Raw genomic sequence first — 23,877 nt, 5'->3', positions numbered from 1 at the left:
GTGCTTTCTGTAGGCTTCATGAGAGTAGGGATTTATTTTGCTCACTCTTGCATCAAGTCCTAGAGGAGATTTGTCTAATTTTTTTGTAGTTGTCAGTAGATCTTTTATTTGTTTATATGTTTTGAATGTATGTGTGATTAATCCAGAGAAACCACATAAGACCTCATAAAAAAAAATATCTAAAATAGTCTAATAATTAGCTAATTTTACATAAAGAAGGAAAGAAGCCCAATAAACTAGTTTGTCCAAGGCTGGAGTTCTGTCTTCTCTTGTTGCTGTTTAGCATGTGCACCAGAATCCGTCGGGCTCTGATTCTTGAGCCTTAAGTGCCAAACAACGCCAATCCATATTGTAAGCATTCTGATGCAGTCAGGGTTCACATTTCAGAAAGGATCAATCCCAGTATGCACTGCAAACAATGAGTTAACAGTCGCTTAGGAACCACAAGTCCCGGCATGCCACGCTCCGCGGCGAGCTCGGAAGTGGATTTGGGCGGCGACGTTGCATTCTGGGAGCTGTAGTCTCTCAGGGCCAGCCCCGCCCCAGGTGCAGTTTCGGCTGCCGGCGTGTAGAGAAAACCCTACCCGCTGTCTCCGCGCGGCCCGAGCCTGGAGAGCGGTGCCGCCCTACAACCTTCGCTCCCAACCGCGGTGGCCCGCTCCGCCTCTTCTCGAATCTTTCCCACAACCCAAGATGGCGGCAGAGGTGGATTTTGGCGACCTAGAGCTGTTCGAGGCTTTCGATCCCCCGGAGGAGTCGATTCCCAAGCCCGTTCACACCCGCTTCAAGGACGAAGACGGCGACCGGGAGGACGAGAGCGGGGTTGGCGACGCGGCGCTGCGGGAGCGGCTTCGGCAGTGCGAGGAGACCATTGAGCAGCTCCGCGCCGAGAATATCCTTCCGGCTGGCCGGGCCCTGTCACCGCGGGCGCGGGTCGGAGCGAGCGCGGGCGCGGCGGAAATTCCACTGTGGCCCGGATTCCAAGCCTTGGCTACCCCCGCGGGCGGGCGGGCGGGCGTTGCGCAAGCTGCCCCGGCCTCCGCGCAAACTTCCCTGTTGGGAACCCGTCTCCGGACGAGGGCATCCCTGCAGCCCCAACTGGGTTCGGTTTTTAGGGTGATTTTAGTCTGGTCCCCACTTCTATCCCTGATTGACATCATGATCCTATTTCACTCTTTGCAAACAAGCCCAAGTCGATGCAGTCGTAGTGTATAGTATGTTAGGAGATACCGAAACTAAGCCCTTGGAGCGGCGTTTATGGCGGGGCCAAAGCTAGTGGTCCTAGAATGCAGAGTTGGGGCCTTAACGAATCGGATCGTGCAAAGAGAAATGGTTAATTGCTTGTTTAATCAAGATTGAGAATTATTTTTAGAGCTCTTCCACTTTGAGCTAGGTTGCATTTCATTGCTTTGGGAGAAACGTGCCAAATAAGTTTCCGTTTGGCTTTAGTTACATGATTACAAATTCTGGATTTGCTAGTGTGTTTTTTACATCATTCGAGTTTTAAAAACTATACATAGATAATTTTGGTTCAGATAGTTTTAAAATTTGCAAGGAGACTTGAATATGGTAGATATGTCAGCTTTTTGAAGTCTGATTTTTTTTTGCATTATACTATTTTCTTTTACGTTTTGTTATGAAAAATTTCAAAATGTGGACATCCATAAATTTCATCCTAGATTTTTCAGTTGTTAACTGTTTATTACTCTGCATTTGCTTTCCCACATATCATGATGCCTTGCCTTAGATAATTTTCCTAATTGACTGTTTAAACTTGTGCCAGAGACACGTTGTTTGAATAACAGTTTAGGTTTAGTCTGTTAGATTCTTTAACTTCAGGATTGTGTCTTAGAATATACAAAGGGATGGTAAATATTTTTGGCTTTAAAGCCAAATGCCTTGCCTGCAAACAGGTGCCTAGTAAGTGTGTCATCCTCAAAATATAACTTTCTGATGCCAAATGTGAGAGTATTGATAGTTGAATTTTATGATCTGCATGATTCTGTTTAATGATGGTTAATATTCCTTAACAAGTAATAACATCAAGAACTTAAAAGAAAATTGAATATTCTAACTCGACCAAGGTATGACATCTTGAAATTACAACATAATTGTCCCTTATTATTTATCTGGACATTCATTTATAATCACCATTTCTTTCAAAAGGGTACAGGAGTTTTGTATCATTGTCATTTAACAAACTCTAAAGGAATCAGAATATTAGTCCTTTATTAACTTCTGGGGATAAAATCTGAATTCTCATAAGTACATAAAACTTTTAAACTGACTCACTAGGAGAAAGTATCATGAACCACAATCTAGAAAATTTTGACTAAATGTTCAGAAGAGGCAGGTTATCAACACAGCTATTCCTACTCAAAAAACATTCTGGGAAGTTAAAATTAAGTTTTATAATATTACTCTAGCTAAAGATTTATTTGTATAATTTAAATATGTTCATAGAAATGATTCAAGACACAACATTTTAGAAGAAGAAAAAGGAGGTTTTGGCGTTTTTTTTAAAGCAGCACTAGGGATAGAACCCAGGGGTACTATACCACTAAGTCACATTCCCAGCCCTTTGGTTTTTTTTTTTTTTTTTTTTTTTTTTGAGACAGGGCCTTGATAAGTTGCTGAGGCTGTCTTTGAACCTGAGATCCTCCTGCCTCAGCCTCCTGAGCTGTTGGAATTACAGGCATGCCCTGCCCTAGAAATATCTTCTTTTAATCTGTTGATTTATCCTTTCCTTCCTCCCTTAATTTATGAAGAAAATAGCCCTTAGTGAAGAAAACTTTTTGGTTAAAAATATAAAGATTGGACTGGGGATGAAGTCCTGGGTTTGATCCCCAACACCCTCAAAAGAAAAGATATGAAAGATTAACTGTGATTCTAACTTTTTAGTGAAATTTTTTTTTTAAATGTTGCATAAGGGATACGTGTGTAAGACCATTAAAATAGATAAAATTGGTGAAAATCGAGATTTTTCTTGAGAAAACTGAAATTCTTAGTAGTTCTTGGTCCTATTTACATTTAGTAATTAAGAATTATTAATAACTTATACATACATATGTAAATTGTACTTTAATATTTTCTAAGAATATATTTTAACTTCTGTTTTAGTGGAATATTGGTGAACAATACTAAGTTAGATGGACCTTTATTACAAATACTATTTATGAACAATGCTATTTCAAAGTAAGTAATTTTCTCTTCTCTAAATATGCATTAATGTCTTCAATAAGTATGCTGTTTTTGTTTGTATTTATATTAAATTTATTATTTTACTTAAAATGCTCCTAGAGTTAAAATGTTTGAAATAATGATTAAAAGCAAAGGCCATGGGAGTCACTGACCTGAATTTGAACCTAGACACATCTGTGAACCCAAGCAGGTCATGGAACCTTTTTCTGTGTCCTTTGTTTCCTCATTGGAAAATAATTTACTAATATTGTTTCCTCTTAGGTAGCTAAAAGAGCACCTATAAGAGCCCAATAAGTAGCTTCTAATAAGAATGAGCACCACCACTATCATAATAATAATAATGTTAGTCATTTCTCCCCCAGAATCAGTAACTGGATTTTCCATCAGGTAACTGATCTTCAGTGCCTCCCACGTGGTATTTTTCTTTATTAGTAAAACTAGACCTGTGCAAGCCTTCCAGCATGCTGGAGTTTGGGTAACTCAGAGCATTCCCACAGTGCTTGCTAGAGTGTTCTGAAGTGGCTTGAGGCCTTGCCCTGTCACTTCCTCAGAGCTGGGTCATAGGCACTTCAGACAGTTGCTTGCCCCCTCCCAAATCATTTAATTCTGTCCTCGGTGCTGGTCATGGTAAAGAAGTAGGCCCATAACCTCCTTCATCTCAGTGGAAGTAGAAGCCAAGGCTCTGAGATGGGGAAGGAAGCTGACTGATGAATGCAGTACCCGCAGGAAGGTGCTAGGCCAAGCTGGCCTTTGGCACAGTTGCCCCTCCAGATGAGAAACAGCATCTGCTTTAGCTCCTGACAGACTGTCTTACGCTATTCACCAGTCATCTTCCCTGCAGAAATCTTAAGATGGTAGAGCTAGAAAAGTCCTGAAAGATCACCTTTGTGAAAAGGAAGCCGAGTCTGAGACAGTGTGACTGCCCAATTGCAGAGTAACAAGACTTAGGCTCCTTTGACATCTCCTCTGTGGAATATTACAGAATATTTGATGAGTATAGTTCTTGACCTGGAGGGATAGAGAAAATAGTATATTTTTCCTGTAATGTATTTTGGTTTTACTATTTTTTTTCCAGTTTCATATTTACATGAGTGGTTTCTTATATATTTCTTATATGTGCATATAGAATTTCTGGGAAGAGGATATGGAAAAACTGAATACATTATCTTTGTGTTGCAGAAATAGGTGACTAGGAAAGAAGGGAGATTTTCATTATGTAATCCTTTTACTTCTTTGAATTTTGAACCACTTATGTGTGGGGTCTATTCAGAAGTTAAGCATATCGAATTTATAAATAAAATCCATCAATACACAACTGTTAAGTGTTCTTCTATGCCAAGTGCTATTGGGTTATCTAGTTTACTTGGCAACAATGTATATTTTTCCTAGGGAGCAGGTTCCTGAGTGTTAGAAAGAGTCAGTGATTTGATAAACCTCTGAAAAAACAACAAAATTAAGACATGACATCTTATAATAAATAATGCTTAAGATTTCAATCTATTAAATGTTTTACTGTGGGTTCTCACCATTTTGTCCTCTTATACAGGCAATATCATCAAGAAATAGAGGAATTTGTTTCAAATTTAGTAAAAAGATTTGAGGAACAACAGAAAAATGATGTGGAAAAGACTTCTTTTAATCTTTTGCCCCAGGTATTTCAAATTTAAGAGACTTCAAGAAAAGTAGGTTTGTGTTTCACTGCCAGTTATTAGGCCATGGGGATCCTTTTGAACCCAAACCAAAGTGACTGTTAAGATTGCCTATTCAGGGCTGGGGAGATAGCTTAGCTGGTCGAGTGCCTGCCTTGCAAGCACAAGGCCCTGGGTTCAGTCCCCAGCACCCCAAAAAAAAAAAGATCGCCTATTCACCTACCATCCTGCCACCAGCTTCCTTCTCCAGAGTCTGACCAAGGCAGCCACCTGGCCTGCTTTTGGATGTGGCCCCTTGGCTCAGGGTGATCAAATTCAGATCTGGCTACACCTCACGGGTTATTTTTCTGTTTCCTAACTTGGATACATGGTCTTGAGCAGCATGCTAGTACATCATCCTTAGTTTTTATATATCATACAGAATGTTTATTTGATTAATTGATCATTAGATTGTGGTACTAGGGTTTGAACCCAGGATACTTCACCACTCAGCTATATCCCCAGCCCTTTTAATTTTGTTATTTCGCGATAGGGGCTAGCTAAATTGCCCAGGCTGGCCTTGAATTTGTGATCCTCCTGCCTCAGTCTCCCCAGTAGCTAGGAATGCATGTTCATTACTATGCCTGGCCCATACAGGTTTTTGTGGGTTTTTTTGTTTTTGTGATACTGGACATCGAACCCAGTGGTGTTTTACCACTGAGCTACATTCCCCACACTTTTTATTTTTTATTTTGAGGTAGGGTCTTACTAAGTTGCTCAGGCTGGCCTAAGATCCTCCTGCTTCAGCCTCCCAAATTGCTAGAATTACAGGCATGAACAGCCACGCCTAGTTTCATATATAGTTGTTTTGTTGTGTTTTGTTTTATTAGTGTGGATTGAATCCAGGGCTGCTTTGTCACTAAGCTACATCCCCAGTTCTTTTCTTCTAGTTTTGAAACAGGGTCTCACTAAGATGTCAAGATTGGCCTGCAACTTGCCATCTTCTGCCTCAGCCTCCTGAGGCACTGGGATTATAGGTGTGTGCCACCAGGCCTGGCTTCATATACAGTTTTTAAAGATAACATTTACCAATTAAAACTATGCTGTCTCTCCCCTCTGTGCTGGGGATTGAACCCAGAGCCTTATGCATGATAGGCAAGTACTCCACCACTGAACTATATATCCCTGACCCTATTAGAATATTTAAGAATTATAGGGCTGGGGAGATAGCTCAGTCAGTAGAGTGCTTGCCTTGTAAGCACAAGGCCCTGGGTTCGATCCCCAGCACCAAAAAAAAAAAAAAAAAAAAAAAAAAAAAAGAATTATAGTTGCTTAAGTCAGTGGGAGATATATTATCAGTATTGATAAAGTAATGTAAAAGTGTATACTATGTCTGACTTGATGTATTTTCAAGATAAAGTCTGCCTTGCCACCTTACAGAAAGTTTCATAAGTTACACTGATTAACATAAATGTTTCAGAGGAAGCTCTTTTTCTTTTTTCTCCCCACTTGTGAAATTTCTTTCATAAGCATTCCTCACTTACCTCCTAACCTCTATTACCATGACAAATCCAAAATTTTATGAAACTTTAAGATACGTATTTGACGTTTAAAGTTGTTGAAAATTGGTTACTGCCTTGTAATACATGTTTCTGCTTGTCCTAGCCATCTAGTATTGTGTTAGAAGAGGACCATAAGACTGAAGAATCCTGTGCCATTAAAAACAACAAGGACGCTTTTAGTGTAAGTTTCAGTTTTTTAGTTCTGCAAGATATGTTTCCTATTCTGTGTTAACTGGGTGTCACTGAAATGATAAATTGGTAGAATCATAGGTCTTCATATGATCACAGCATTATTTTGTTACAAACAATAGTGTAGAATTCGACCTCTAAATATTGTTGTTTGCCTTTTTTTAAATTTTTTTTAGAAGTTGATAGACCTTTATTTTATTCATTTATTTACATGTGGTACTGAGACTCAAACCCAGTGCCTCACATATGCTAGGCAAGCACTCTACCACAGAGCCACAACCCAGCCCTTGTTTGCCTTTTAATAACTATTGTTTTGTGACCTGGAGGCACAATAAACACGTTTTAGAGGACATTGTTTTTGTCCTAATCAACCTCTCCATATATTTTCAAGGACTAAGATGTAGGAAACACACCTATTGAATTTATAGAGAAATGAAACAGGGAGAGACGGATAGCTAATATAACAAATGTCAGAGTTGAAATTTAAAATGTTGACAGACTCAACTAGTGGGTGAAAATAGAAGCTTAACAGAGGTGACCTTTCAGTACCTATCTAAAATTCTATAGTGTCAATATAATATAGTGGTATGACTTTGTAGCTTCTGGTGTTTTAAAAAAGTTGATTGGGATTATGGCTCAGCCAGTAGAGTGCTTAGCTAGCACATGCGAAGCACTGGGTTTGATCTCAGCACCACATAAAAATAAATAAAATATGTGTCCAACTTAAAAAAAATTTTTTTTTTAACTTAAAAAAAAAAATCTAGGGGCCGGGGAGATAGCTCAGTTGGTAGAGTGCTTGCCTTGTAAGCACAAGGCCCTGGGTTCGATCCCCAGCACCAAAAAAAAAAAAAAAAAAAAAAAATCTAGTCCTTGATTCTTTTAAAAGAAGTCTAGTTTTTCATGTTTATGGAATATTACCCTTCATTAATATGTCACAGTATTAAAGACAGGGGTCAGCTGTGAAGATGAAGAGCCCAAGCCTTATTGAAAAGATTTACAAGGAATTTCACAGCTCTACCAACAGAATGAAGGTTGTTATAGATCACTCTTTGTAGTGCCAAGTGAAAGAATTAGAATCAGTGATTTAATTGAGCAGAGGGGCTTCAGTTCAGCTTAGAAAGTCGTACTCCAGGTATTGCTCATTGGTTGCTATATAAGGCCCTGGGTTCAATCTCCAGTGCCAGAAAACAAGTAAATTCTGCCACATCTGTAATCCCAGATGCTCAGGGAGCTAAGGCAGGAGAAGCATGAGTTCCAGGGCAGCCTGGACAATTTAGAAAATCCTGTCTCAAAATAAAAAAAAAAAAACAGTAAAAGGGTAAGGGATTTACCCCAGTGTGGGTTCAATTCCCAGCACCAAGAAAGGAAAAAAAAAAAAAAAAGAATTCCACCCACAGGCCAAAACTGGAGCTCAGTGATAGAATATTTCATGAGTGTCAGGCACTGAGTTTGAGCCCCCACTCGAAATTTTTAAAAAATTAAATTCCCATGTTCTTGGAGTCAAATAAAGAGTAGAATGTTATAAGAAAACTCTAAAGAAAGATTTCTGAACTGAACTGGTTAACTTTTCATTTCCCTTCCAACTCTAAGGTTCTGGGATTTAAAGTAACATTCTAGAAACTGGGAATTTTGTAAATTTATTAATTTAGTCCTTTAAAAAACAGCAAGAAATGTTTCCTGAATGCTGCTTGGTGCCAGGAATTGTTCTAGGGTCCAGGGTCACAGCAGTGAAAAAAGGGTAAAGTCCTGGCTCTCACTGAATTAAATTCTAGTGAAAGAAAGTAAGGCTCTCAAGAAAAATGAAACAGGGCAAAGAGTGAGAGACTGTGGGGTAGGTGGTTTGTATGAGTAGTTGGTGACCGCCTCTCTGAGTCAAGACCTGGAGGAGCTGAAGGAGTGGGGCTGAAGCTGCAGTTTGATTAAAAATACGTCAGACATGGACTGGGGTTGTGGCTCTGTGGTAGAGCACTCACCTAGCATGAGTGAGGTCCTGGGTTTGATCCTTAGCACCACATAAAAGTTTAAAAGAAAAATAAAGAAAATCAAAAACAGTATGTCAGACAGTTGGAGAATTAAGGGGAAGCCCAGAGGCAGAAACCAACACTCCACACTCAATACTGTGTCCCAGATGTTGATATAAATTATGAGCTTATTACGGGTGTTATTCATGAAGGTTGTTATTATTTGAGCAAACCAGACATTGAATCCAGCCCTTTGGACTCCAAAGCATGTGATCAGATTTTTTTTTTTTTTTTTTTTTTTTTTTTTTTTTTGGTGCCTGGGTTGAACCCAGGGGTGCTTAACCACTGAACCACATCTTCAGCCCTTTTTGTATTTTATTTAGAGACAGGGTCTCACTAAGTTGCTCAGGTCCTCCCTAAATTGCTTAGACTGCCTTTGAATTTGCATCCTCCTGCCTCAGCCTCCCAAATTGGGATTACAGGTGTGCGCCACCAGAATCTTTATATATTGTCTTATAGGCTATAGCAAGGACTTTGGGTTTTACTCTGAATAAGATGAGAAACCATCAAGAGTTTTAAGTACAAATGTGATATATCATGACTTTAATTTTTTAAAGATCTGGGTGCTGTATGGAAAATAATTGGTAGCTGTTTATATGTAGAAACTGAAAACTAGTCATGGAGCTATTGTGTTAATCTCAGGTGAGGGAAAATGGTGGTTGAGGCCAGAGTGATAGAGATGGTGATGGGGTACGGTTAGAACCTGGATATAGCTGGAAAGTAGAGCTGATCAAATGTGTTGATAAACTGGATGTAGAATATGAGACCAAGAGAATAGTCAGAATGACTCGGGTCTTTGGTCTGAGCAGCTAGATAGAGAAGAGTGGAAGAGAGAGCAGATTTGGAAGGAGTTGAGAATCCAGTATAGTTTAAATAGGTGAGTTTGAGAAGCCTCGTACATGTCCAGGGAGAGCTGTCAAGTTGTCTCTTGCATGTACAACATTGACAGAAAAGATCAGGGAATTGTCAGTATATAAATTATATCTCATACCCTGGGTTGGGATGAGTTACCTAGGACTGATCATTTGGCTCTCCAACATGTAGAAGGTGGAGAGGGGAATCTAGCAAAGACCCCAACTTGGTCAGCAAGGTAGGAAGAGAGCTAAGAGTATGGTGTCCTAGAAACCAAGGGAGGAAAATGTTTCTGAGAGGAAGAAATCAGCCATGCCAACTCTTTTTTTTTTTTTTTTTTTTTTTTTTAGGGGCTGGGGTTGTGGCTCAGTGGTATAGCATTTGCCTAGCATATGGGAGGCACTGGATTTGGTTCAATATTTGGATGGACCTGTATTTTATTCATTTATTTATATGCAGTGCTGAGGATGGAACCCAGTGCCTCACACATGCTAGGCAAGTGCTCTACCACTGAGCCACAACCCCTAGCCCTGTGCCAACTCTTGCTAATAGGTTTAGGTGAAGACTGACAGCTGTGAGCTGAATTTGCTGGAGGTCCTTACAAGAGCTCTTTTGTCAAGTAGCATCATGCAGTGATAGAAACAGAGCTTTACTGAAAATGTTTTAAGAGAGAATGGCAGTGTCATTGCAAAAATATATATATTCTAGATAAAAGAAATGAAAAACTTACATCTAAATGTAAAATATGAGTCCTAACCAAATCCTGGCTTGCGGGGGGACAAAAAATACAAAACTATAAGACCTTTTGAGAACAGTTGGGGAAAACAATACGTATTAGATATAGATGGCTCTAGGGAGTTGGTTTTCTTAGGTGTGACAGTATTCGGGTTTGTAGGAGAACATTCTTACTCTTAGAATAAGAAAGAGTTTGTACTAAAAATATTTAGGGGGCTGGGATTGTGGCTAGTGATAGAGCACTTGCCTAGCATGTGTGAGGCACTGGGTTCGATCCTCAGCACCACATAAAATAAATAAATAAATAAAATAAAAGTATTGTGTCACCTACAACTACAAAAATAAATTTTAAAAAAGGAAGTATTTAGGGATGAAATGTCATCATGTCTGCAACTTTCAGATGACTGAGTTAATATGCATGTGTGTGTGTGTGTGTGTGTGTGTGCGCGTGTGTGCGTGTGTGTGCGTAAAGAGAGACGTGCACAGAAAAATGTCAGACTATTAACGATTATTGAATCTCAGTGAAGGGTACAGGAGTATTCATGGTACTGTTTTTTTCAACTTGTCTGAATGAAATTTCTTCAAAAACTTGGAGGGGCAAGAAAAGAATGGGAACAAAAGAAAAGGAAACAATAAATAACAGGGCCTGAAGAGTCTTGGGGTATTGGAGGAACATATGAGAGTCAAGATTCTTATTTTTTGTTTGAGAGAGTGTAGTTGATAGTAATGATCTAATACAGAGGAAGAACTCAGATGTAGCTTTTACTTACACATCAAAATCTGGCTCTTTTAACTAGGGAGTTATTTCTAATAATTTTATCCAAAAATAAATTGTTAAAAACAGGTAATCATAGTCTTACATAATTTAATGTCTTTTTTTTTTTTTTTCCTGCTTAAATAGCAATATTTTTTGACTTGTCTTCTGCAGGTTGTAGGAAGTGTCCTGTATTTTACTAATTTTTGCCTTGATAAATTGGGGCAACCGCTACTAAATGAAAACCCTCAGCTTACCGAAGGATGGGAAATACCCAAGTATCCTACATAGTGAATGAAGATCTTTTATGCATCTTGCCACTAAGTTCACCTTTAAAAAAAAGTTTACCAAATTTTACAGACTATGATAACTATTCCTTAATAAAATTCACTAAAGGTACCAGCAAGTCTTCAGCCACATTGTTTCTCTAGAAGGGCAAGAAATACAAGTAAAGGCAAAAAGGTTTGTGTGGGGAGTTGTTTTGTTTTATTCTTTTTGTTTTTTTTAATACAAAAAGCATAAACTTTTAGCTTGAAAAGTTAATATTCTTTATTGCTGGTTTACTATAAAGAAAATTACAGATTCAGCTAGAATTCCAATATGTAGACATAGTAAACGTTAAAATTGATCATTTGTTTCTTGGAATTCATTGGTTCACACATAATGTGCCTTGGGAGGGTGGAAAGAAGTAATTGTTGGTGTCAATGTGACCGCAGTCTTAGAACCATTTGCCTTCTTTCCATGGTGCCTAAAGGAAACATGATGATCGCTTTGACTCAGTTCTTCTGTTATTAACTACTGAAAAACTCGGACGAGGTAATAGATGAGTCAGGAACAGAACGGTTCTTGGTTAAAAGACTGCGCAGTGCTGTTGGTTTAAATCACTGAGTACGGGAGATCCAGCGTGCTTGTTAGTGCTGTCATCCACTTGCTTTTCTGTCCCTGATACACTTTGCTGTCATCTAGAATTCTATTGATTTGCTTTTATCTTTTTATTTATGAAAACTTTTTTTTTTTGACCAAATAGGCCAAAGCCTCACTGTTTCAATTGTGGTTCTGAAGAACATCAAATGAAAGATTGCCCAATGGTAAATTTCTCTCATATAAAAAAATGTTGTTGAACCAGAGCTTGCTGATGTATTTTAACATTTATGGCATAGTGTGATGTGAAGAAACTTCCTACATTACTTTCCTCTTCTTTAACTTGAAGTCTTTTCAAAAATCTGTTTTTATAGTTTAAGATATTACATTTATAAAAAAAAATTATTACAATAAATCTATTTGATATTAATAAATGAAATGTCATGAGAGTTAACTTTTAGACAGCTTATTCTTAAAAACTTGATTTTATGTTCTGATAATACTGAGGTAATAAATAAGTGATTGCTTCTCTTTGCTTACTTTTCAGAAATATCCACCCTCTTTTAGACGTGTTTTATACATTGAAACTAAAACTATCTGTTTTACTTTATCTTAAAAAAAATCTGATTATTTAATTTCTGAAATGTTTCTAACTTGCTTGATACCATTCTTCTCAAACATTATGATTTAGCCCCGAAATGCTGCTCGAATAAATGAAAAGAGAAAAGAATATATGGATGCCTGTGGGGAGGCAAACAATCAGAATTTTCAGCAGCGATACCATGCAGAAGAAGTAGAAGAAAGATTTGGGAGATTCAAGCCAGGAGTTATTAGGTACTAATGTCGTTTTACCATAGATGTCATTTTTACTTCCTTAGTATTCAGAACATTCTATGCCTCTTCAGGAAAATTTTCAGAATGCAAGTGCCCTAGCAAGGTCTGCGGAACAATACATCAATTCATTCAAAAACAGTTAAATAATGTTAACTATTAGGCACCATGCTCCACACTGTGTAATATAAGAAAATGTTTTAAAACTTTTAGAACTTTGTATGTTTTCATGCAAGCAAGAATTCAGTATTGTTTCCTTTTTTTATTTTTATTTAGTGAGGAACTTCAAGATGCACTTGGTGTGACAGACAAGAGTCTTCCCCCTTTTATCTATCGAATGCGTCAGCTGGGATACCCACCAGGGTGGCTCAAAGAAGCTGAATTGGAGAATTCAGGGCTTGCTCTCTATGATGGAAAAGGTATGGTACGTTAGGTTAGATAAGTCAGCTTATTTTGTTTTTTTATGGTACTGGATTGGACCTAGGCCTTGCACATGCTAGGCAAGCACTCTCCCACTGAGCTACATCCCCAACTCTTTTTGTTTTTATTTGTATTTGTATTTTTTTATTTAATTTATTTATTTTGGTACAAGGGATTGAACAAGGGGCACTTAACCACTGAGCCAGATCCTCAGCCCATTTTTATATTTTATTTAGAGACAAGGACTCTCTAAGTTGCTTTAGGTCCTTGCTAAATTGCAGAGGCTGACTTTGAACTCTCAATCCTCCTACCTTAGCCTCCTGAGCCACTGGGATTACAGGCGACCCCAGCCTATGTTTTTATTTTGAGACAGGATCTCATTAAGTGGCCCAAGCTGACCTCCAACTTGTGATCCTCCTACCTGAGCGTCCCATATAGCTGGGGTTATAGGTATGCACCACCATGCCTGGTTTATCTTTTTTTTTTTTTAGATAATCCAGCACACATTAAATAGGCCAGCCATTGCTCTCACATTTTGTTGTGATTCTTTAATTTTAAAAAACCAGCCAGGTTCTGTGGCTGAAATTTCAGGTACCCAGTAGGCTAAGGCAGCAAGATTATAAGTTCAAGACCAGCCTAGGCAACTTTGTGAGACTTTGTCACAAAAATCATTTAAAAATGGCTGGAGTTGTAGCTCAATGGTAAAATACCCCTGAGTTCAGTCCCCATTACTGGAGTAGGTGGGGATTAAAAGGGCTGGAGAATGATGAAAATAACAAAAATAAAGGGAAGTTTCTCCTTATAAATTACTTGGTAGCCTTGGGTAGACAGTACAGGAAAGCAAAATAAATGCTTGATTTATTTAGTAGTTTTCAAAATTGAAATGGCTTACAAATATTCTCCAAAGATGACTCTTATCTGTAAAGTGTTTTAATGAAATATACCTCTAAGGATTCTTAAAAAGGTTAACTGAGTTGCCAGGTGCAGTGCGGCACAGCTGTCATCACAATGACTTAGGAGGCAGTCAGGAGGATCTCAGGTTCCAGGTCTCCCAACTTGAGGAGACCCTGTTTAAACATAAAGAATAAAAAAGATTAGGGATGTCACTCGGTAGAAGAGTGCCCCTGGATTCAATCCCCAGTACCTGCCCCTCGCAAAAAAGAAAATTAAGTGAGGTGATATTTTTAAAGCACTACCTGGAAATTAAATATCATCTGGCATATAGTAGACACTATGTAAGTCTTTATTAAATGAAAAACATTGGAATAGAGCATTCGTGAAATCATGAGGTCAATGCAAAATGGACTTTTAAGCAACCCGTAGAAAAGTTTGTAAGATTTTACTTAGTTCTTTTTATCAAAGTAATATCCACATGGCTTAAAAATTGTATTCTAGTGGTTCAGAAAAATTCTAATTAAAGTTAATTCCCAGACTAATTCTTTGGTAGTGAAAAGAAACACTTTCTAGGTATACGCCTGGTACAGGGAGGGACATATTAGCACCTGGCAGTGTTAACACTTTTGATGGTCTGTAACAGATGATGCTGATGGAGAATCAGAAGTTGGAGAAGTACAACAGAATAAAAGTGTCACTTATGATCTCTCAAAATTGGTAAACTATCCAGGTTTTAACATATCTACTCCCAGAGGAATTCCAGATGTAAGTATATTGGTTTATTTTGGAATGTGACATGATTATGTAACAGATTGTTCACAGTATGAAATATTAGCTGGCCATGTGGCACTCACTTGTAATCCCAGCTGACTGAGCATTCAAGCCCAGCCTGGGCAACATAGCAGGGCCCCTTCTGAAAAAATAAAGAGGCTAGGGGTGGTAGCACATGCCTGCAATCCCAGGGACCCGGGAGGCGTAGGGATGCACCACTGTACCCAGCCTGTCTGTCGTTGTTTTGTTTTTTGTTTGTTTGTTTGTTTGTTATTGTTGCTGTTTTCTCTCTTCTTGTTTTTTGGTTTTTTGTTTTGTGTTACTGGGAATTGAACACAGGGCCTTGCACATGCTAGACAAGGGCTCTACAACTCAGCCAGATTCCCAACCTCCCTTTTTTTTTTTTTAATGAAATGGTCTTAGTACTCACCTAGGCTAGCCTCAAATTTGCAATCCTCTTGCTTTAGCCTCCAGACTAGTCGGGATCATAGGTGTGCACCACCATACCTGGCAGCCCTTTTGTATCTTTTTCTTTTTTACCACATGGCAAAATTTCTCAATTCCACATATGAAGTTTTCTCATTCTCTTGTTCAACTTTCATCTTAGGTTTCAAGATTCAACAGTTTAGGCTGGGACTGTAGCTCAGTGGTAGAGTGCTTGCCTCACCTGTGTGAGGCACTGGGTTCAATCCTCAGCACCACATTTATAAACATATAAAAAGATATTGTGTTCATTTTACAACTAAGAAATATTTTTTTAAAAAGTTTCAACAATTATCTATTATGGTGGTGGTGTTTTAATAAAATCTGCATTCCTAGTGTTCTTGGGAACTAGGCGGTAGGGAAGAGGCTAAAGATCTGAAATCAGAGTCTAGTGAATAGATATAAATGAAGAACTTACACAGGACAGTATAATTCATTAAAGGTTAAATTGTATGATGCAAACCTTCATTGCTTCTGGAAGTGGATCCAAATACCAGTCTGTCAGAATTCCTGGTGCTCAGTACCAGTGCATATCCATGAGTCTACCTTTAGACTTAATTGACTCAGACCCTCAAGTTTATGTTTTGCAAGAGCACAAAGTGATTCTGACAAAGAACAACTGGTGAATGTGCAGTTGGAGTTGAGAGAGACAGGAACCAAGTTGAACCTTAATGAACAGTACTGTGCTCTATTTGGAAAGGAAAAGAACAGAAGATTGAAAACTTGGTGTAAGTACATTAGGAGAAAGGAACAGTGATCTGTCCTGTTGGTGGTGCAGTACGTAGGTGGGGGAAACAAGGACCAGGAGGCTGCCCAGAGTAGGTAGAACCCTTTCAGGCCAAGCAATTATATCAGACAGTCTTTCAGTCTTCAGTCCTAATCATCTTACAGGCAGGTTTTATTCTTCCTTTTTCTTGACACACTTATTTTCCTTAATTCCAATAAAGCAAGAGTCACACGAAAAGCAGAAATGTAATTTGAGATCTTCACTTTACTTCCTTGGAGCAAAATTACAAAAGATGGCATTTTCCAAATATATTTTTTCCTTCTGTTTTCATCATTAGGAATGGAGGATGTTTGGTTCCATACCAATGCAGGCGTGTCAGCAGAAGGATGTGTTTGCCAGTTACCTTACTTCTAACTTCCAAGCGGTAAATAGATTTTAAGGGTTTGGTCTATAAACATTTATGGCACATAGCTGTGAGATTTATAACTCATTAGTGTTTTATTGCATTATCGTGTTTATATCTAAAACTCTGTCATCTGAGGAATCAGAAGGAAAATAGCTGAATTCACCAGTGACCTAGGCTTGGCTCCAGACTGGTTTTCTGCAGCGTATTTAAGTGCAGGTTGGTGTTTAAGGTCCGCTCACCGCATCTCCCTGTTCGGTGTTGCTCCTTTAGCCGAGCGCAAGGTCGGGCAGCAAGCGGTCCTCCTCTCAGTCCAGCCCTGGTAGTCCAAAGAAGCAGAGGAAGGAGAGCAGCTCTGCAGCTTCTCCCGCCGACATGGAGCTTGACTCGGGTAGGTCTCGTTCTGTGGTTTTGGTTTCAGTAAGTAGGCATGACGAGTCCATGCGCCAGAGTCCGGAAGAAGGGTGGCATTCCTTAGTTAGAGACCAGAGCATCGCACTGTCACTGAAGCTGAAATAGAAGCCACACTCGGTGCGAGAACCAAGTGGGCCAGCTACCCAAGTCCCCGAATTTTACAGACTTACACACCCAGCAGGGCAGCAGCTAGTCCGCCCCTCTGAACAGGGCAGCACTCTGGGACAAGCAGTGGAAGGCTTGCCTGGCCTTGCCGTCTGACCATTTGTTCTCTTAACCCATGGGACCTGTGGGCCACCAGGATTGTGACAGTTCTTTTGAGCAGATCAGTGGCAGCTCAGGACAGTTCTCCCGTCTTTTGGAGCCTGTCTTCCCACAGTACCAACCACTGCTTCTCTGTATTTCCACCTGGGACTTCGGATTACTAGTTTGGATTCTCCCCCCAGAAAGCTCTGGAGTAGATCCAGACTTTTGTGTTGATTAAATAAACTCCAAGCTCACACTGAACCCAAGACTGAAAATCACTCTGGTTTCAAAGTAGGCCTAGCTACTTTTTTTCTTTTCTTTTCTTTTCTTTTTTTATTAGGGACTGAATCCAAGGACCCTATGCCACTGAGCTATATAACCCAGCCCTTTTTATTTTTTATTTTGGAACAGGGTCTCGCTAAGTTGCCCAGGCTAGCCTCAAGCATGCGATTCTCCTGCCTCAGCTTTCTGAGTCACTGAGATTACAAGCATGTGCCGCCGGGCCCAGCAGCACTTAGCTACTTTTGTCCTATATATCATGTCAGATGTTCTGAAGTGAGACGAAGTGACAACATTAAGATAACATACATAGGGCTGGGGAGATAGCTCAGCTGGTAGAGTGCTTGCCTCGCAAACACAAGGCCCTGAGTTTGATCCCCAGTACCGCAAAAAAAAAAAAAAAAGATAACATACATAAAGATACTCCAATAATTGGAGGGGGTGTAGCCCAGTGGTAGAGTGAATGCTTACTATACAAGGCCCTGGGTGTGATTCCAACCCTGTATTTAAAATTAAAAAAGCACTCTAATAATAAGATTCCAGCAGCATACCTCACCTGAAACTTGAATGTGAACCCCCCCTCTCTCGTTTTCAGACTCCCAAGGGGAATTTAAAAGTCACAGACTAAATCCCCTTAAGATCCAAAGGAATTAAAGTCCAAAATTGAATTATGTTGCACAAGTGACTTCAGAAGTTCCTAATCAAAGCTGCCAAATTATTTCCCCATTTTTTATTCTGCATAGTCTCAGCCACAGGGATTCTGAATGTCTGGATGTCTGGTTAGAGTTCACAACCTGGGCTTGTAGCACCTGCAGCCTTATTTCTCTCTCTGTCTCTCTCTTTCTCTCTCTCTCTCTCTCTCTCTCTCTCTCTCTCTCTCTCTCTCTCTCTGTGTCACAATGTCACAATCCTGGCGAATTGAACCACTGAGCTATATACCCAGCCCTTGCTGTTTTGGGTTTTTTTGGTTTTTTGGTACCAGAGATTGATTGAACCCATGGGCGCTTTACCACTGAACCACATCCCCAGTCCTTTTTTTATTATTTATTCAGAGACAGGGTCTTGCTGAGTTGCCTAGGGCCTTGCTAAATTGTGAGGCTGGCTTTGAATTCACAATCCTATCTCAGCCTCCCAATCTGCTGGGATTACAAGCATATGCTACTGCACCCAGGTCCAGCCCCAGCCCTTGTTTTGAGAAAGGATTTTACTAAATTGCCCAGGCTGACCTTGAACTCACTACCCTCCTACTTCAGCCTCCTAAACAGTTGGGATCACAGGTGTGCGCCATTGCACCTACCCCAGTCTCATTGTTAACAAGACCAAAAAGGGTTAATGGGGAACAGAATTATCACAGTCTTTGCCACATACCCCTGACATTTTGACAGTTTTGTAATTTCCCAGACCCCTAAAGCAGTTGTCCCAGACAGTGTATTCTCAGAGCCCAGTGTTACAAAGACCATAACCAGCACCCAGTGTTTCCTCATTGAGGGTAGAAATGGTGGTTTTGGTCTCAAGTATGCTAGTTTCTCAGTGCCAGTTATCTGTCCCCACTGCCTGGGAACTTTGCAGTCGGAGTGAATTTTGGTCTTATGCATTTGTAATACAGTGGGAGAAAGCTGTCTGTGCTTGTTGAATCAATTGAGATACAATTACCATTTCTCAAAAGTTTGGGAATTTAAGGCACCCCTGTCTTCAGGTGCACACACACACAGTTGGGCACTTCGTCCTCTATATCTTGTACTTCCGGGGGAAGTTTCTCTCTCTGTCTCTCACTCCCTCTCCCCTTTCCCTCTCTCTTTCCCTCCCTTAGTTGCTCTTTCTCTGTCCCTTTTCCTCTCCCCTCTTCTAGCAGCCTGCGCCCTGTCATGGGCAGGACTCCTGGTACAAAGGCCAGACCTAAAGGTGGCAGTGCAGCACCTCCACCTTCCTCACTTCCTTGGCTCAGTCCAGAAAGGAATGTGGGCAGTAGATCTGGCACTTGTCAGAATAGTGCTGATTCAGGTGGAACTTCATTAGAACCCTTCCAGAACAAAGATCGCCCACCCACTGGTGCCCGGAGGTCTGATGTGTTGTTGGGCACAGTGGTGCACACCTGTGATTTTTATGGTGATTGGGGAGCCTGGGGGAGGAGGATTGTAAGTCTTAAGACCAGTCCAGGCAACCTCATGAGACCCGATAAGGGCTGGGACGCAGCTCAGCGGTGGAGCACTTGTCTGGCGTGCTAACGGCTTTGGGCTCAACACAGTACCACCAAAAAATGCCCCGTTTCTTCTGCCTGAAACCATGTCCACAGCATGGGAGTGCCTCTCCCAGGGGTTTGACTCCAGCCGCTAGCACCGAGAAACCTTGACAGCTCCCACTGTGGACAGTCCTCCCCGGGCCTTTGAGGACAGGTCGCGGGCATGGCATCCAGGAATCCAGTCTTCCCCCTCAAGCCGTTCTTTTTGGCCATCGAATCTCTGGATACCCCCAAGTTCGGCTAATGAATTTTTGCAAAACCAAATGCCGCACATGCTCTGAAATCGCTCTTCGCTTTCTCATTTCAGACGTGGAGCTGCCGCCCGGCTCTCAGAGCAGCGAGGCCTTCCAGTTCCAGCCGCCGCTGCCTCCGGGCACCCCTCCTCCGCTGCCCCGGGGAACCCCTCCGCCGCTCTTCACTCCTCCGCTGCCCAGGGGCACCCCGCCACTGACTCCCAGCGCCTCCCCCCAGCCCCGGAGCGCGGCCGTGGACGAGGACGCGCTGACCCTGGAGGAGCTTGAAGAACAGCAGAGGCGCATATGGGCGGCTCTGGAGCAGGCCGAGAGCGCCAACAGTGACTCGGACCTGCCCGTGGACACACCTTTAACGGGAAACTCTGTGGCTTCGTCGCCTTGCCCGAATGATCTGGACCTTCCTGGCCCAGAGGGGAAGACAGCCGAAAAGCCCGCGCTGGAGGAGCCCGAGGAACCAGACGCCGGTGCGAAGGTAGCTGAGGCTGAACCTCCCTCGAGTCCGGCTTCCGAGGCCACAGTGCTTGGTCAGAACGGAGAGGAGGAGTGTGCAGAGGTGAACTCCCAAGGTGCTCTGGTTGACAACGGCGATGTCGTGTCAAACTGTGACATCAGGAACGGAGGCAGCCAGAAGCCCCTTCAGGTGGACACCAGTTCTTCAACAGCCTCTAAAATTCACAGCCCTGTACCTGACATGAGCAAGTTTGCAACGGGAATAACACCTTTTGAATTTGAGAATATGGCGGAATCTACTGGAATGTACCTCAGGATAAGAAACTTGTTAAAGAACTCTCCCCGGAACCAGCAGAAAAACAAAAAAGCTTCTGAATAACTGCTTGTCTGGTTCCAAGAGCTATTTAATTATTCAACTGTATGTTCTGTTGATGCATACCAAGTGGATGGATAAAAATTGTTTTCCTGTTTGTCCTCCCCTGTTTAAAAATCTATCCAAGGTTGAATTGTGGTCTCAAGTCAAGCCTATTTTAAAAAATGGAAAGACTGGGCTCACTAATTTGCAGTATTTTATTCTCACCAACAAAAACCCACAGGGGGAATGTACATAGGAGCTGGTTCAGAGATAGTTTGTTAAGGTTTATACTATTTTTGGATTGTGAGTGTCTGTCAAGAGTGGTGTTTTTTATCTGTCTTTTGTACATTGTTTTCCCTTTCTACATTTTGCTAATTATCCTGTATATAAGTTTAATATATCACTTTTTAAAAAGAAAAAATTCTAACCATTTTAAATTCATATTTCAACTCTAACAACCAAATGAGAAAAATCAGGGATGAGCAGCTTTATCCCATTTGGGGTATTTTTGTAAGATTTACGTGTATCAATTTTAATAACACTTTTGCTTTTTTGTACCTTCATTCTTCATATAAGCTTACTATACAGTTATGTTCTCCTTTGTGTACAGAGGTTTAATAAATTAGTTTTCATATACATAATCTAAGACTTTGATATAAAAAAGTGATTCACAGCTAAATTATTAGCCTTTTAAATCTGGAAGAAAATTTTGTGGTTGCAAAAATTAGAGATAGCAAAGGAAACAAGAAATTGCAAGCTTGGGTGCTTTCAGAGGATTTCCGCCTTCACTGTAGAAAGAGCAGAATCTCCTAAAGTAGCTATTTTGAAAAAATGAAAGGAGGGCAGCTAACCCTTTGTACAAAAATAATATTCTGGATTTGAACCCTAACGTATTACTTAAAAATTAAACAGTAGATATAAATTAGTTGCTTTTGCATGTCAGATATAGAAGATGGAGCTGAAAATATGATTTCCTTCTTTATGTGAAATGCTGTTACATGTTTACACTTGGTCAAGTCCAGGAACTTAAATGATCTTGAATTATTAGTCTCAGGTAGTCCCAGGCCAATGGAGGGAGCAAAATAGAACCATTCTGGATTTTTCATTTTTTGAGAACTTGAATGATTATATTTACTGCTCTATAAACAATAAAGAAAAGGAAAATTACATAAAAGGACAAATTAATTTTAAGGCCCTCATTTTAAAATAAAATGTTAAATACTTTTGACTTTTTTTTCCTCTGAGTTTAAATACATAATAAAGGTAATTTTTCACAGTAGTTAATATAGTTTCCTCAACATTTGTGTCAGGCAAATACACCATAGGGAGGCCCAGAGAGGTTAAAGGGACTTGTGAATTTTAAGATGTGGTTCTTAAAAGACCAACCTTCAACTAAAGATTCGATTGTACCCTAAATCTTAGAAGTAGTTGTTTAAATACCCGCTTTAAATTTGCATTGGTAAAGTCCTCTGTGAATACCAGCGATAGCAATTAACTCTTTAGCATATGCCAGGTATTGTGTTTTAAGGTATTTTTGTGCATTATCCCATGTTCACACTTGCTATATTAGGTGGGCACTATTAACTTCATTTTGTTTAGAGGGAAGCACCTAAGATAGAGCTGGTAAGCAACCCCCACACCCGACTTGACCACTGTACTGCCTCCCTGTCAAAAGCTCTATAAAAACATTGCTTTCTCAAAAAGTGTCTCCTTTTTCATTTCTTCAATTACTTGTTGAGGGCACACTTGTATTAAGTGTTCAGTGTGCTTTACAGCAATAAAAGAAATGATAGAAACTGCCTTTCAGAAATTACACCCTTGGTCGGGGAAACACGTGGTTCTCTCTCTTGGATCCTAGACAGCACCAGTGGCCATGTGAAGGGGGCAAGTTGCAGGGCTGTCTGGGAATGACGGAAGAATGACCGAGAGGGGACTGCTTTCAAATTCCCAAGACCAGTGACTCACACATTCATTTGGATTTGAAGACTTACACAAAGATAACCCTAGAGCAGGAGCCCACAGACAAAATGCACGTTGGCATATCCAGGCAATGGCATGAGTAAGAGAAGCAGCACACTCCACGGTATTGGTAGAAGGATCTGGGGTGGCGGCTCAGTGGTAGAGTACTTGCCTGGCATGTGTGAGGCCCTGGGTTCGAAACAGCACCGCATATAAAGAAATGAAAGATCCATTGGCAACTAAAAAATATTGAGACTCCCTAACCTATGGTTTTTTTAAAAATTATCAAGGTAGAAAAAAGACTTGAAAGCTCACTTCCTTGTTGACACTAAGAACTTTGGATTGCTTTGCTGTTAAGATTTGAGTTTTATTAGGCAAAAAGAATTGGCTAAAGGTCTTACAATGGAGAGTTTCCTCATCTGAGTCATTTTTTTTTTTTTTTTTTTTTTTTTTTTAAAGAAGACGAACACTAGGGCAGAATTCAGAAGGAATCTGGGTGAGGATACAGTTCACAGATGGGATGCCTGAGAATGGGATGCAGCGGCCTTGCAGAGGTGCCCCGATTTGTTAAATGTACTTGTGAAGAGAGCGTTGGGTGGAGGAGTCACTGTTGGGACTTGTCCCCGCTGCCAGGTCTCCAGGTGTGGAGAGGTGAGGTAACAACCAAACACTTGTTCTTCAAGACCGTCTTGGAATGGGTGGGATCGGCTTCTAGTCTTTGTCTTTAGCACAGGTTGCTAAAACAAGGCCAGCTCTTTGTCGTCTCCTGGAGCAGGTGAGTGGAAAGAAGGCGCTGCCTTACTAAACTACAAAACGACTTTCTTTTTTTCAAAAAGATTGCATTTATCCTCAAGTGATCCAAAATACTGTCTGCTTTCTCCTAGTCAGAGGCCTGATGATTTCTTCCTGTTCTCTGCTGGAATCATTTGCTCTTTTTGTCTTGCGATTTAAAGATCATCATTAGCATGCAAAATCAACAAGGGTGTAATAAAGAGTTTTAGTATCCAAGTGGCTGTAAGGCATGACTCAGATTTCCAGAACCTGATATGTCTTCACATGGCCTGTGTTTTGCTTCAGGATTTAGGAAAATTATTTTTCCTTCAACTTAAAGGATTTGTTTGATTTAATATATCGGTTCACTTCAAAATTTTGAGGACTGTTATTTTGCAAAAGGAAAGTATTCATTAGTAGTTACAGAGCCATCTTGAACGTCAGCAAATGAGAAGCCTCTGAATGAGGCATGTTTGCTAAATCATCAGCAATGTAGCTAGAATGAATGTTTATATCCCAGTGGAGAGGGGGAACTGTCTTAAAAAAGGAACAATTTTCTCTTCTCCAAAAGAAATGGC

At 40.4% G+C, this 23,877-nt stretch overlaps 1 protein-coding gene across 2 annotated transcripts; it reads left to right on the top strand.

Annotated features, from left to right (window-relative positions):
• The first annotated feature begins 157 nt into the window (after positions 1-157).
• On the top strand, positions 158-21,797 carry ZCCHC8 (zinc finger CCHC-type containing 8). Of its 2 annotated transcripts, XM_079149529.1 has the most exons (14): positions 158-894; positions 2,044-2,084; positions 3,121-3,195; positions 4,748-4,853; positions 6,495-6,572; positions 11,117-11,220; positions 11,339-11,404; positions 11,970-12,030; positions 12,495-12,637; positions 12,911-13,053; positions 14,592-14,713; positions 16,267-16,353; positions 16,606-16,723; positions 19,818-21,797. In XM_079149529.1, exons 1-14 carry the CDS (start codon positions 694-696, stop codon positions 20,591-20,593), a joined length of 2,121 nt encoding a protein of 706 aa, XP_079005655.1. In that variant the 5' UTR covers positions 158-693; the 3' UTR covers positions 20,594-21,797. The 2 variants fall into 2 exon arrangements, with proteins under 2 accessions (XP_079005655.1, XP_079005656.1); XM_079149530.1 differs by lacking the exons at positions 158-894; positions 2,044-2,084; positions 3,121-3,195; positions 11,117-11,220; positions 11,339-11,404 and having other exon boundaries at positions 4,796-4,853.
• Positions 21,798-23,877: the final 2,080 nt, after the last annotated feature.

This window comes from Sciurus vulgaris, assembly GCF_902686455.1.
Source record: "Sciurus vulgaris genome assembly, chromosome: 8".
NCBI lineage: Eukaryota > Metazoa > Chordata > Mammalia > Rodentia > Sciuridae > Sciurus > Sciurus vulgaris.
This window is presented reverse-complemented; position numbering and strand designations above follow the sequence as displayed.

Excerpts from the sequence above, each read along its gene's own strand:
- ZCCHC8 (XM_079149529.1), top strand. The coding sequence starts at position 694 with ATGGCGGCAGAGGTGGATTTTGGCGACCTAGAGCTGTTCGAGGCTTTC. Across the intron at positions 13,054-14,591 it reads TGCTCTCTATGATGGAAAAG|ATGATGCTGATGGAGAATCA; the intron begins GTATGGTACGTT and ends GGTCTGTAACAG. Across the intron at positions 14,714-16,266 it reads CTCCCAGAGGAATTCCAGAT|GAATGGAGGATGTTTGGTTC; the intron begins GTAAGTATATTG and ends TTTCATCATTAG.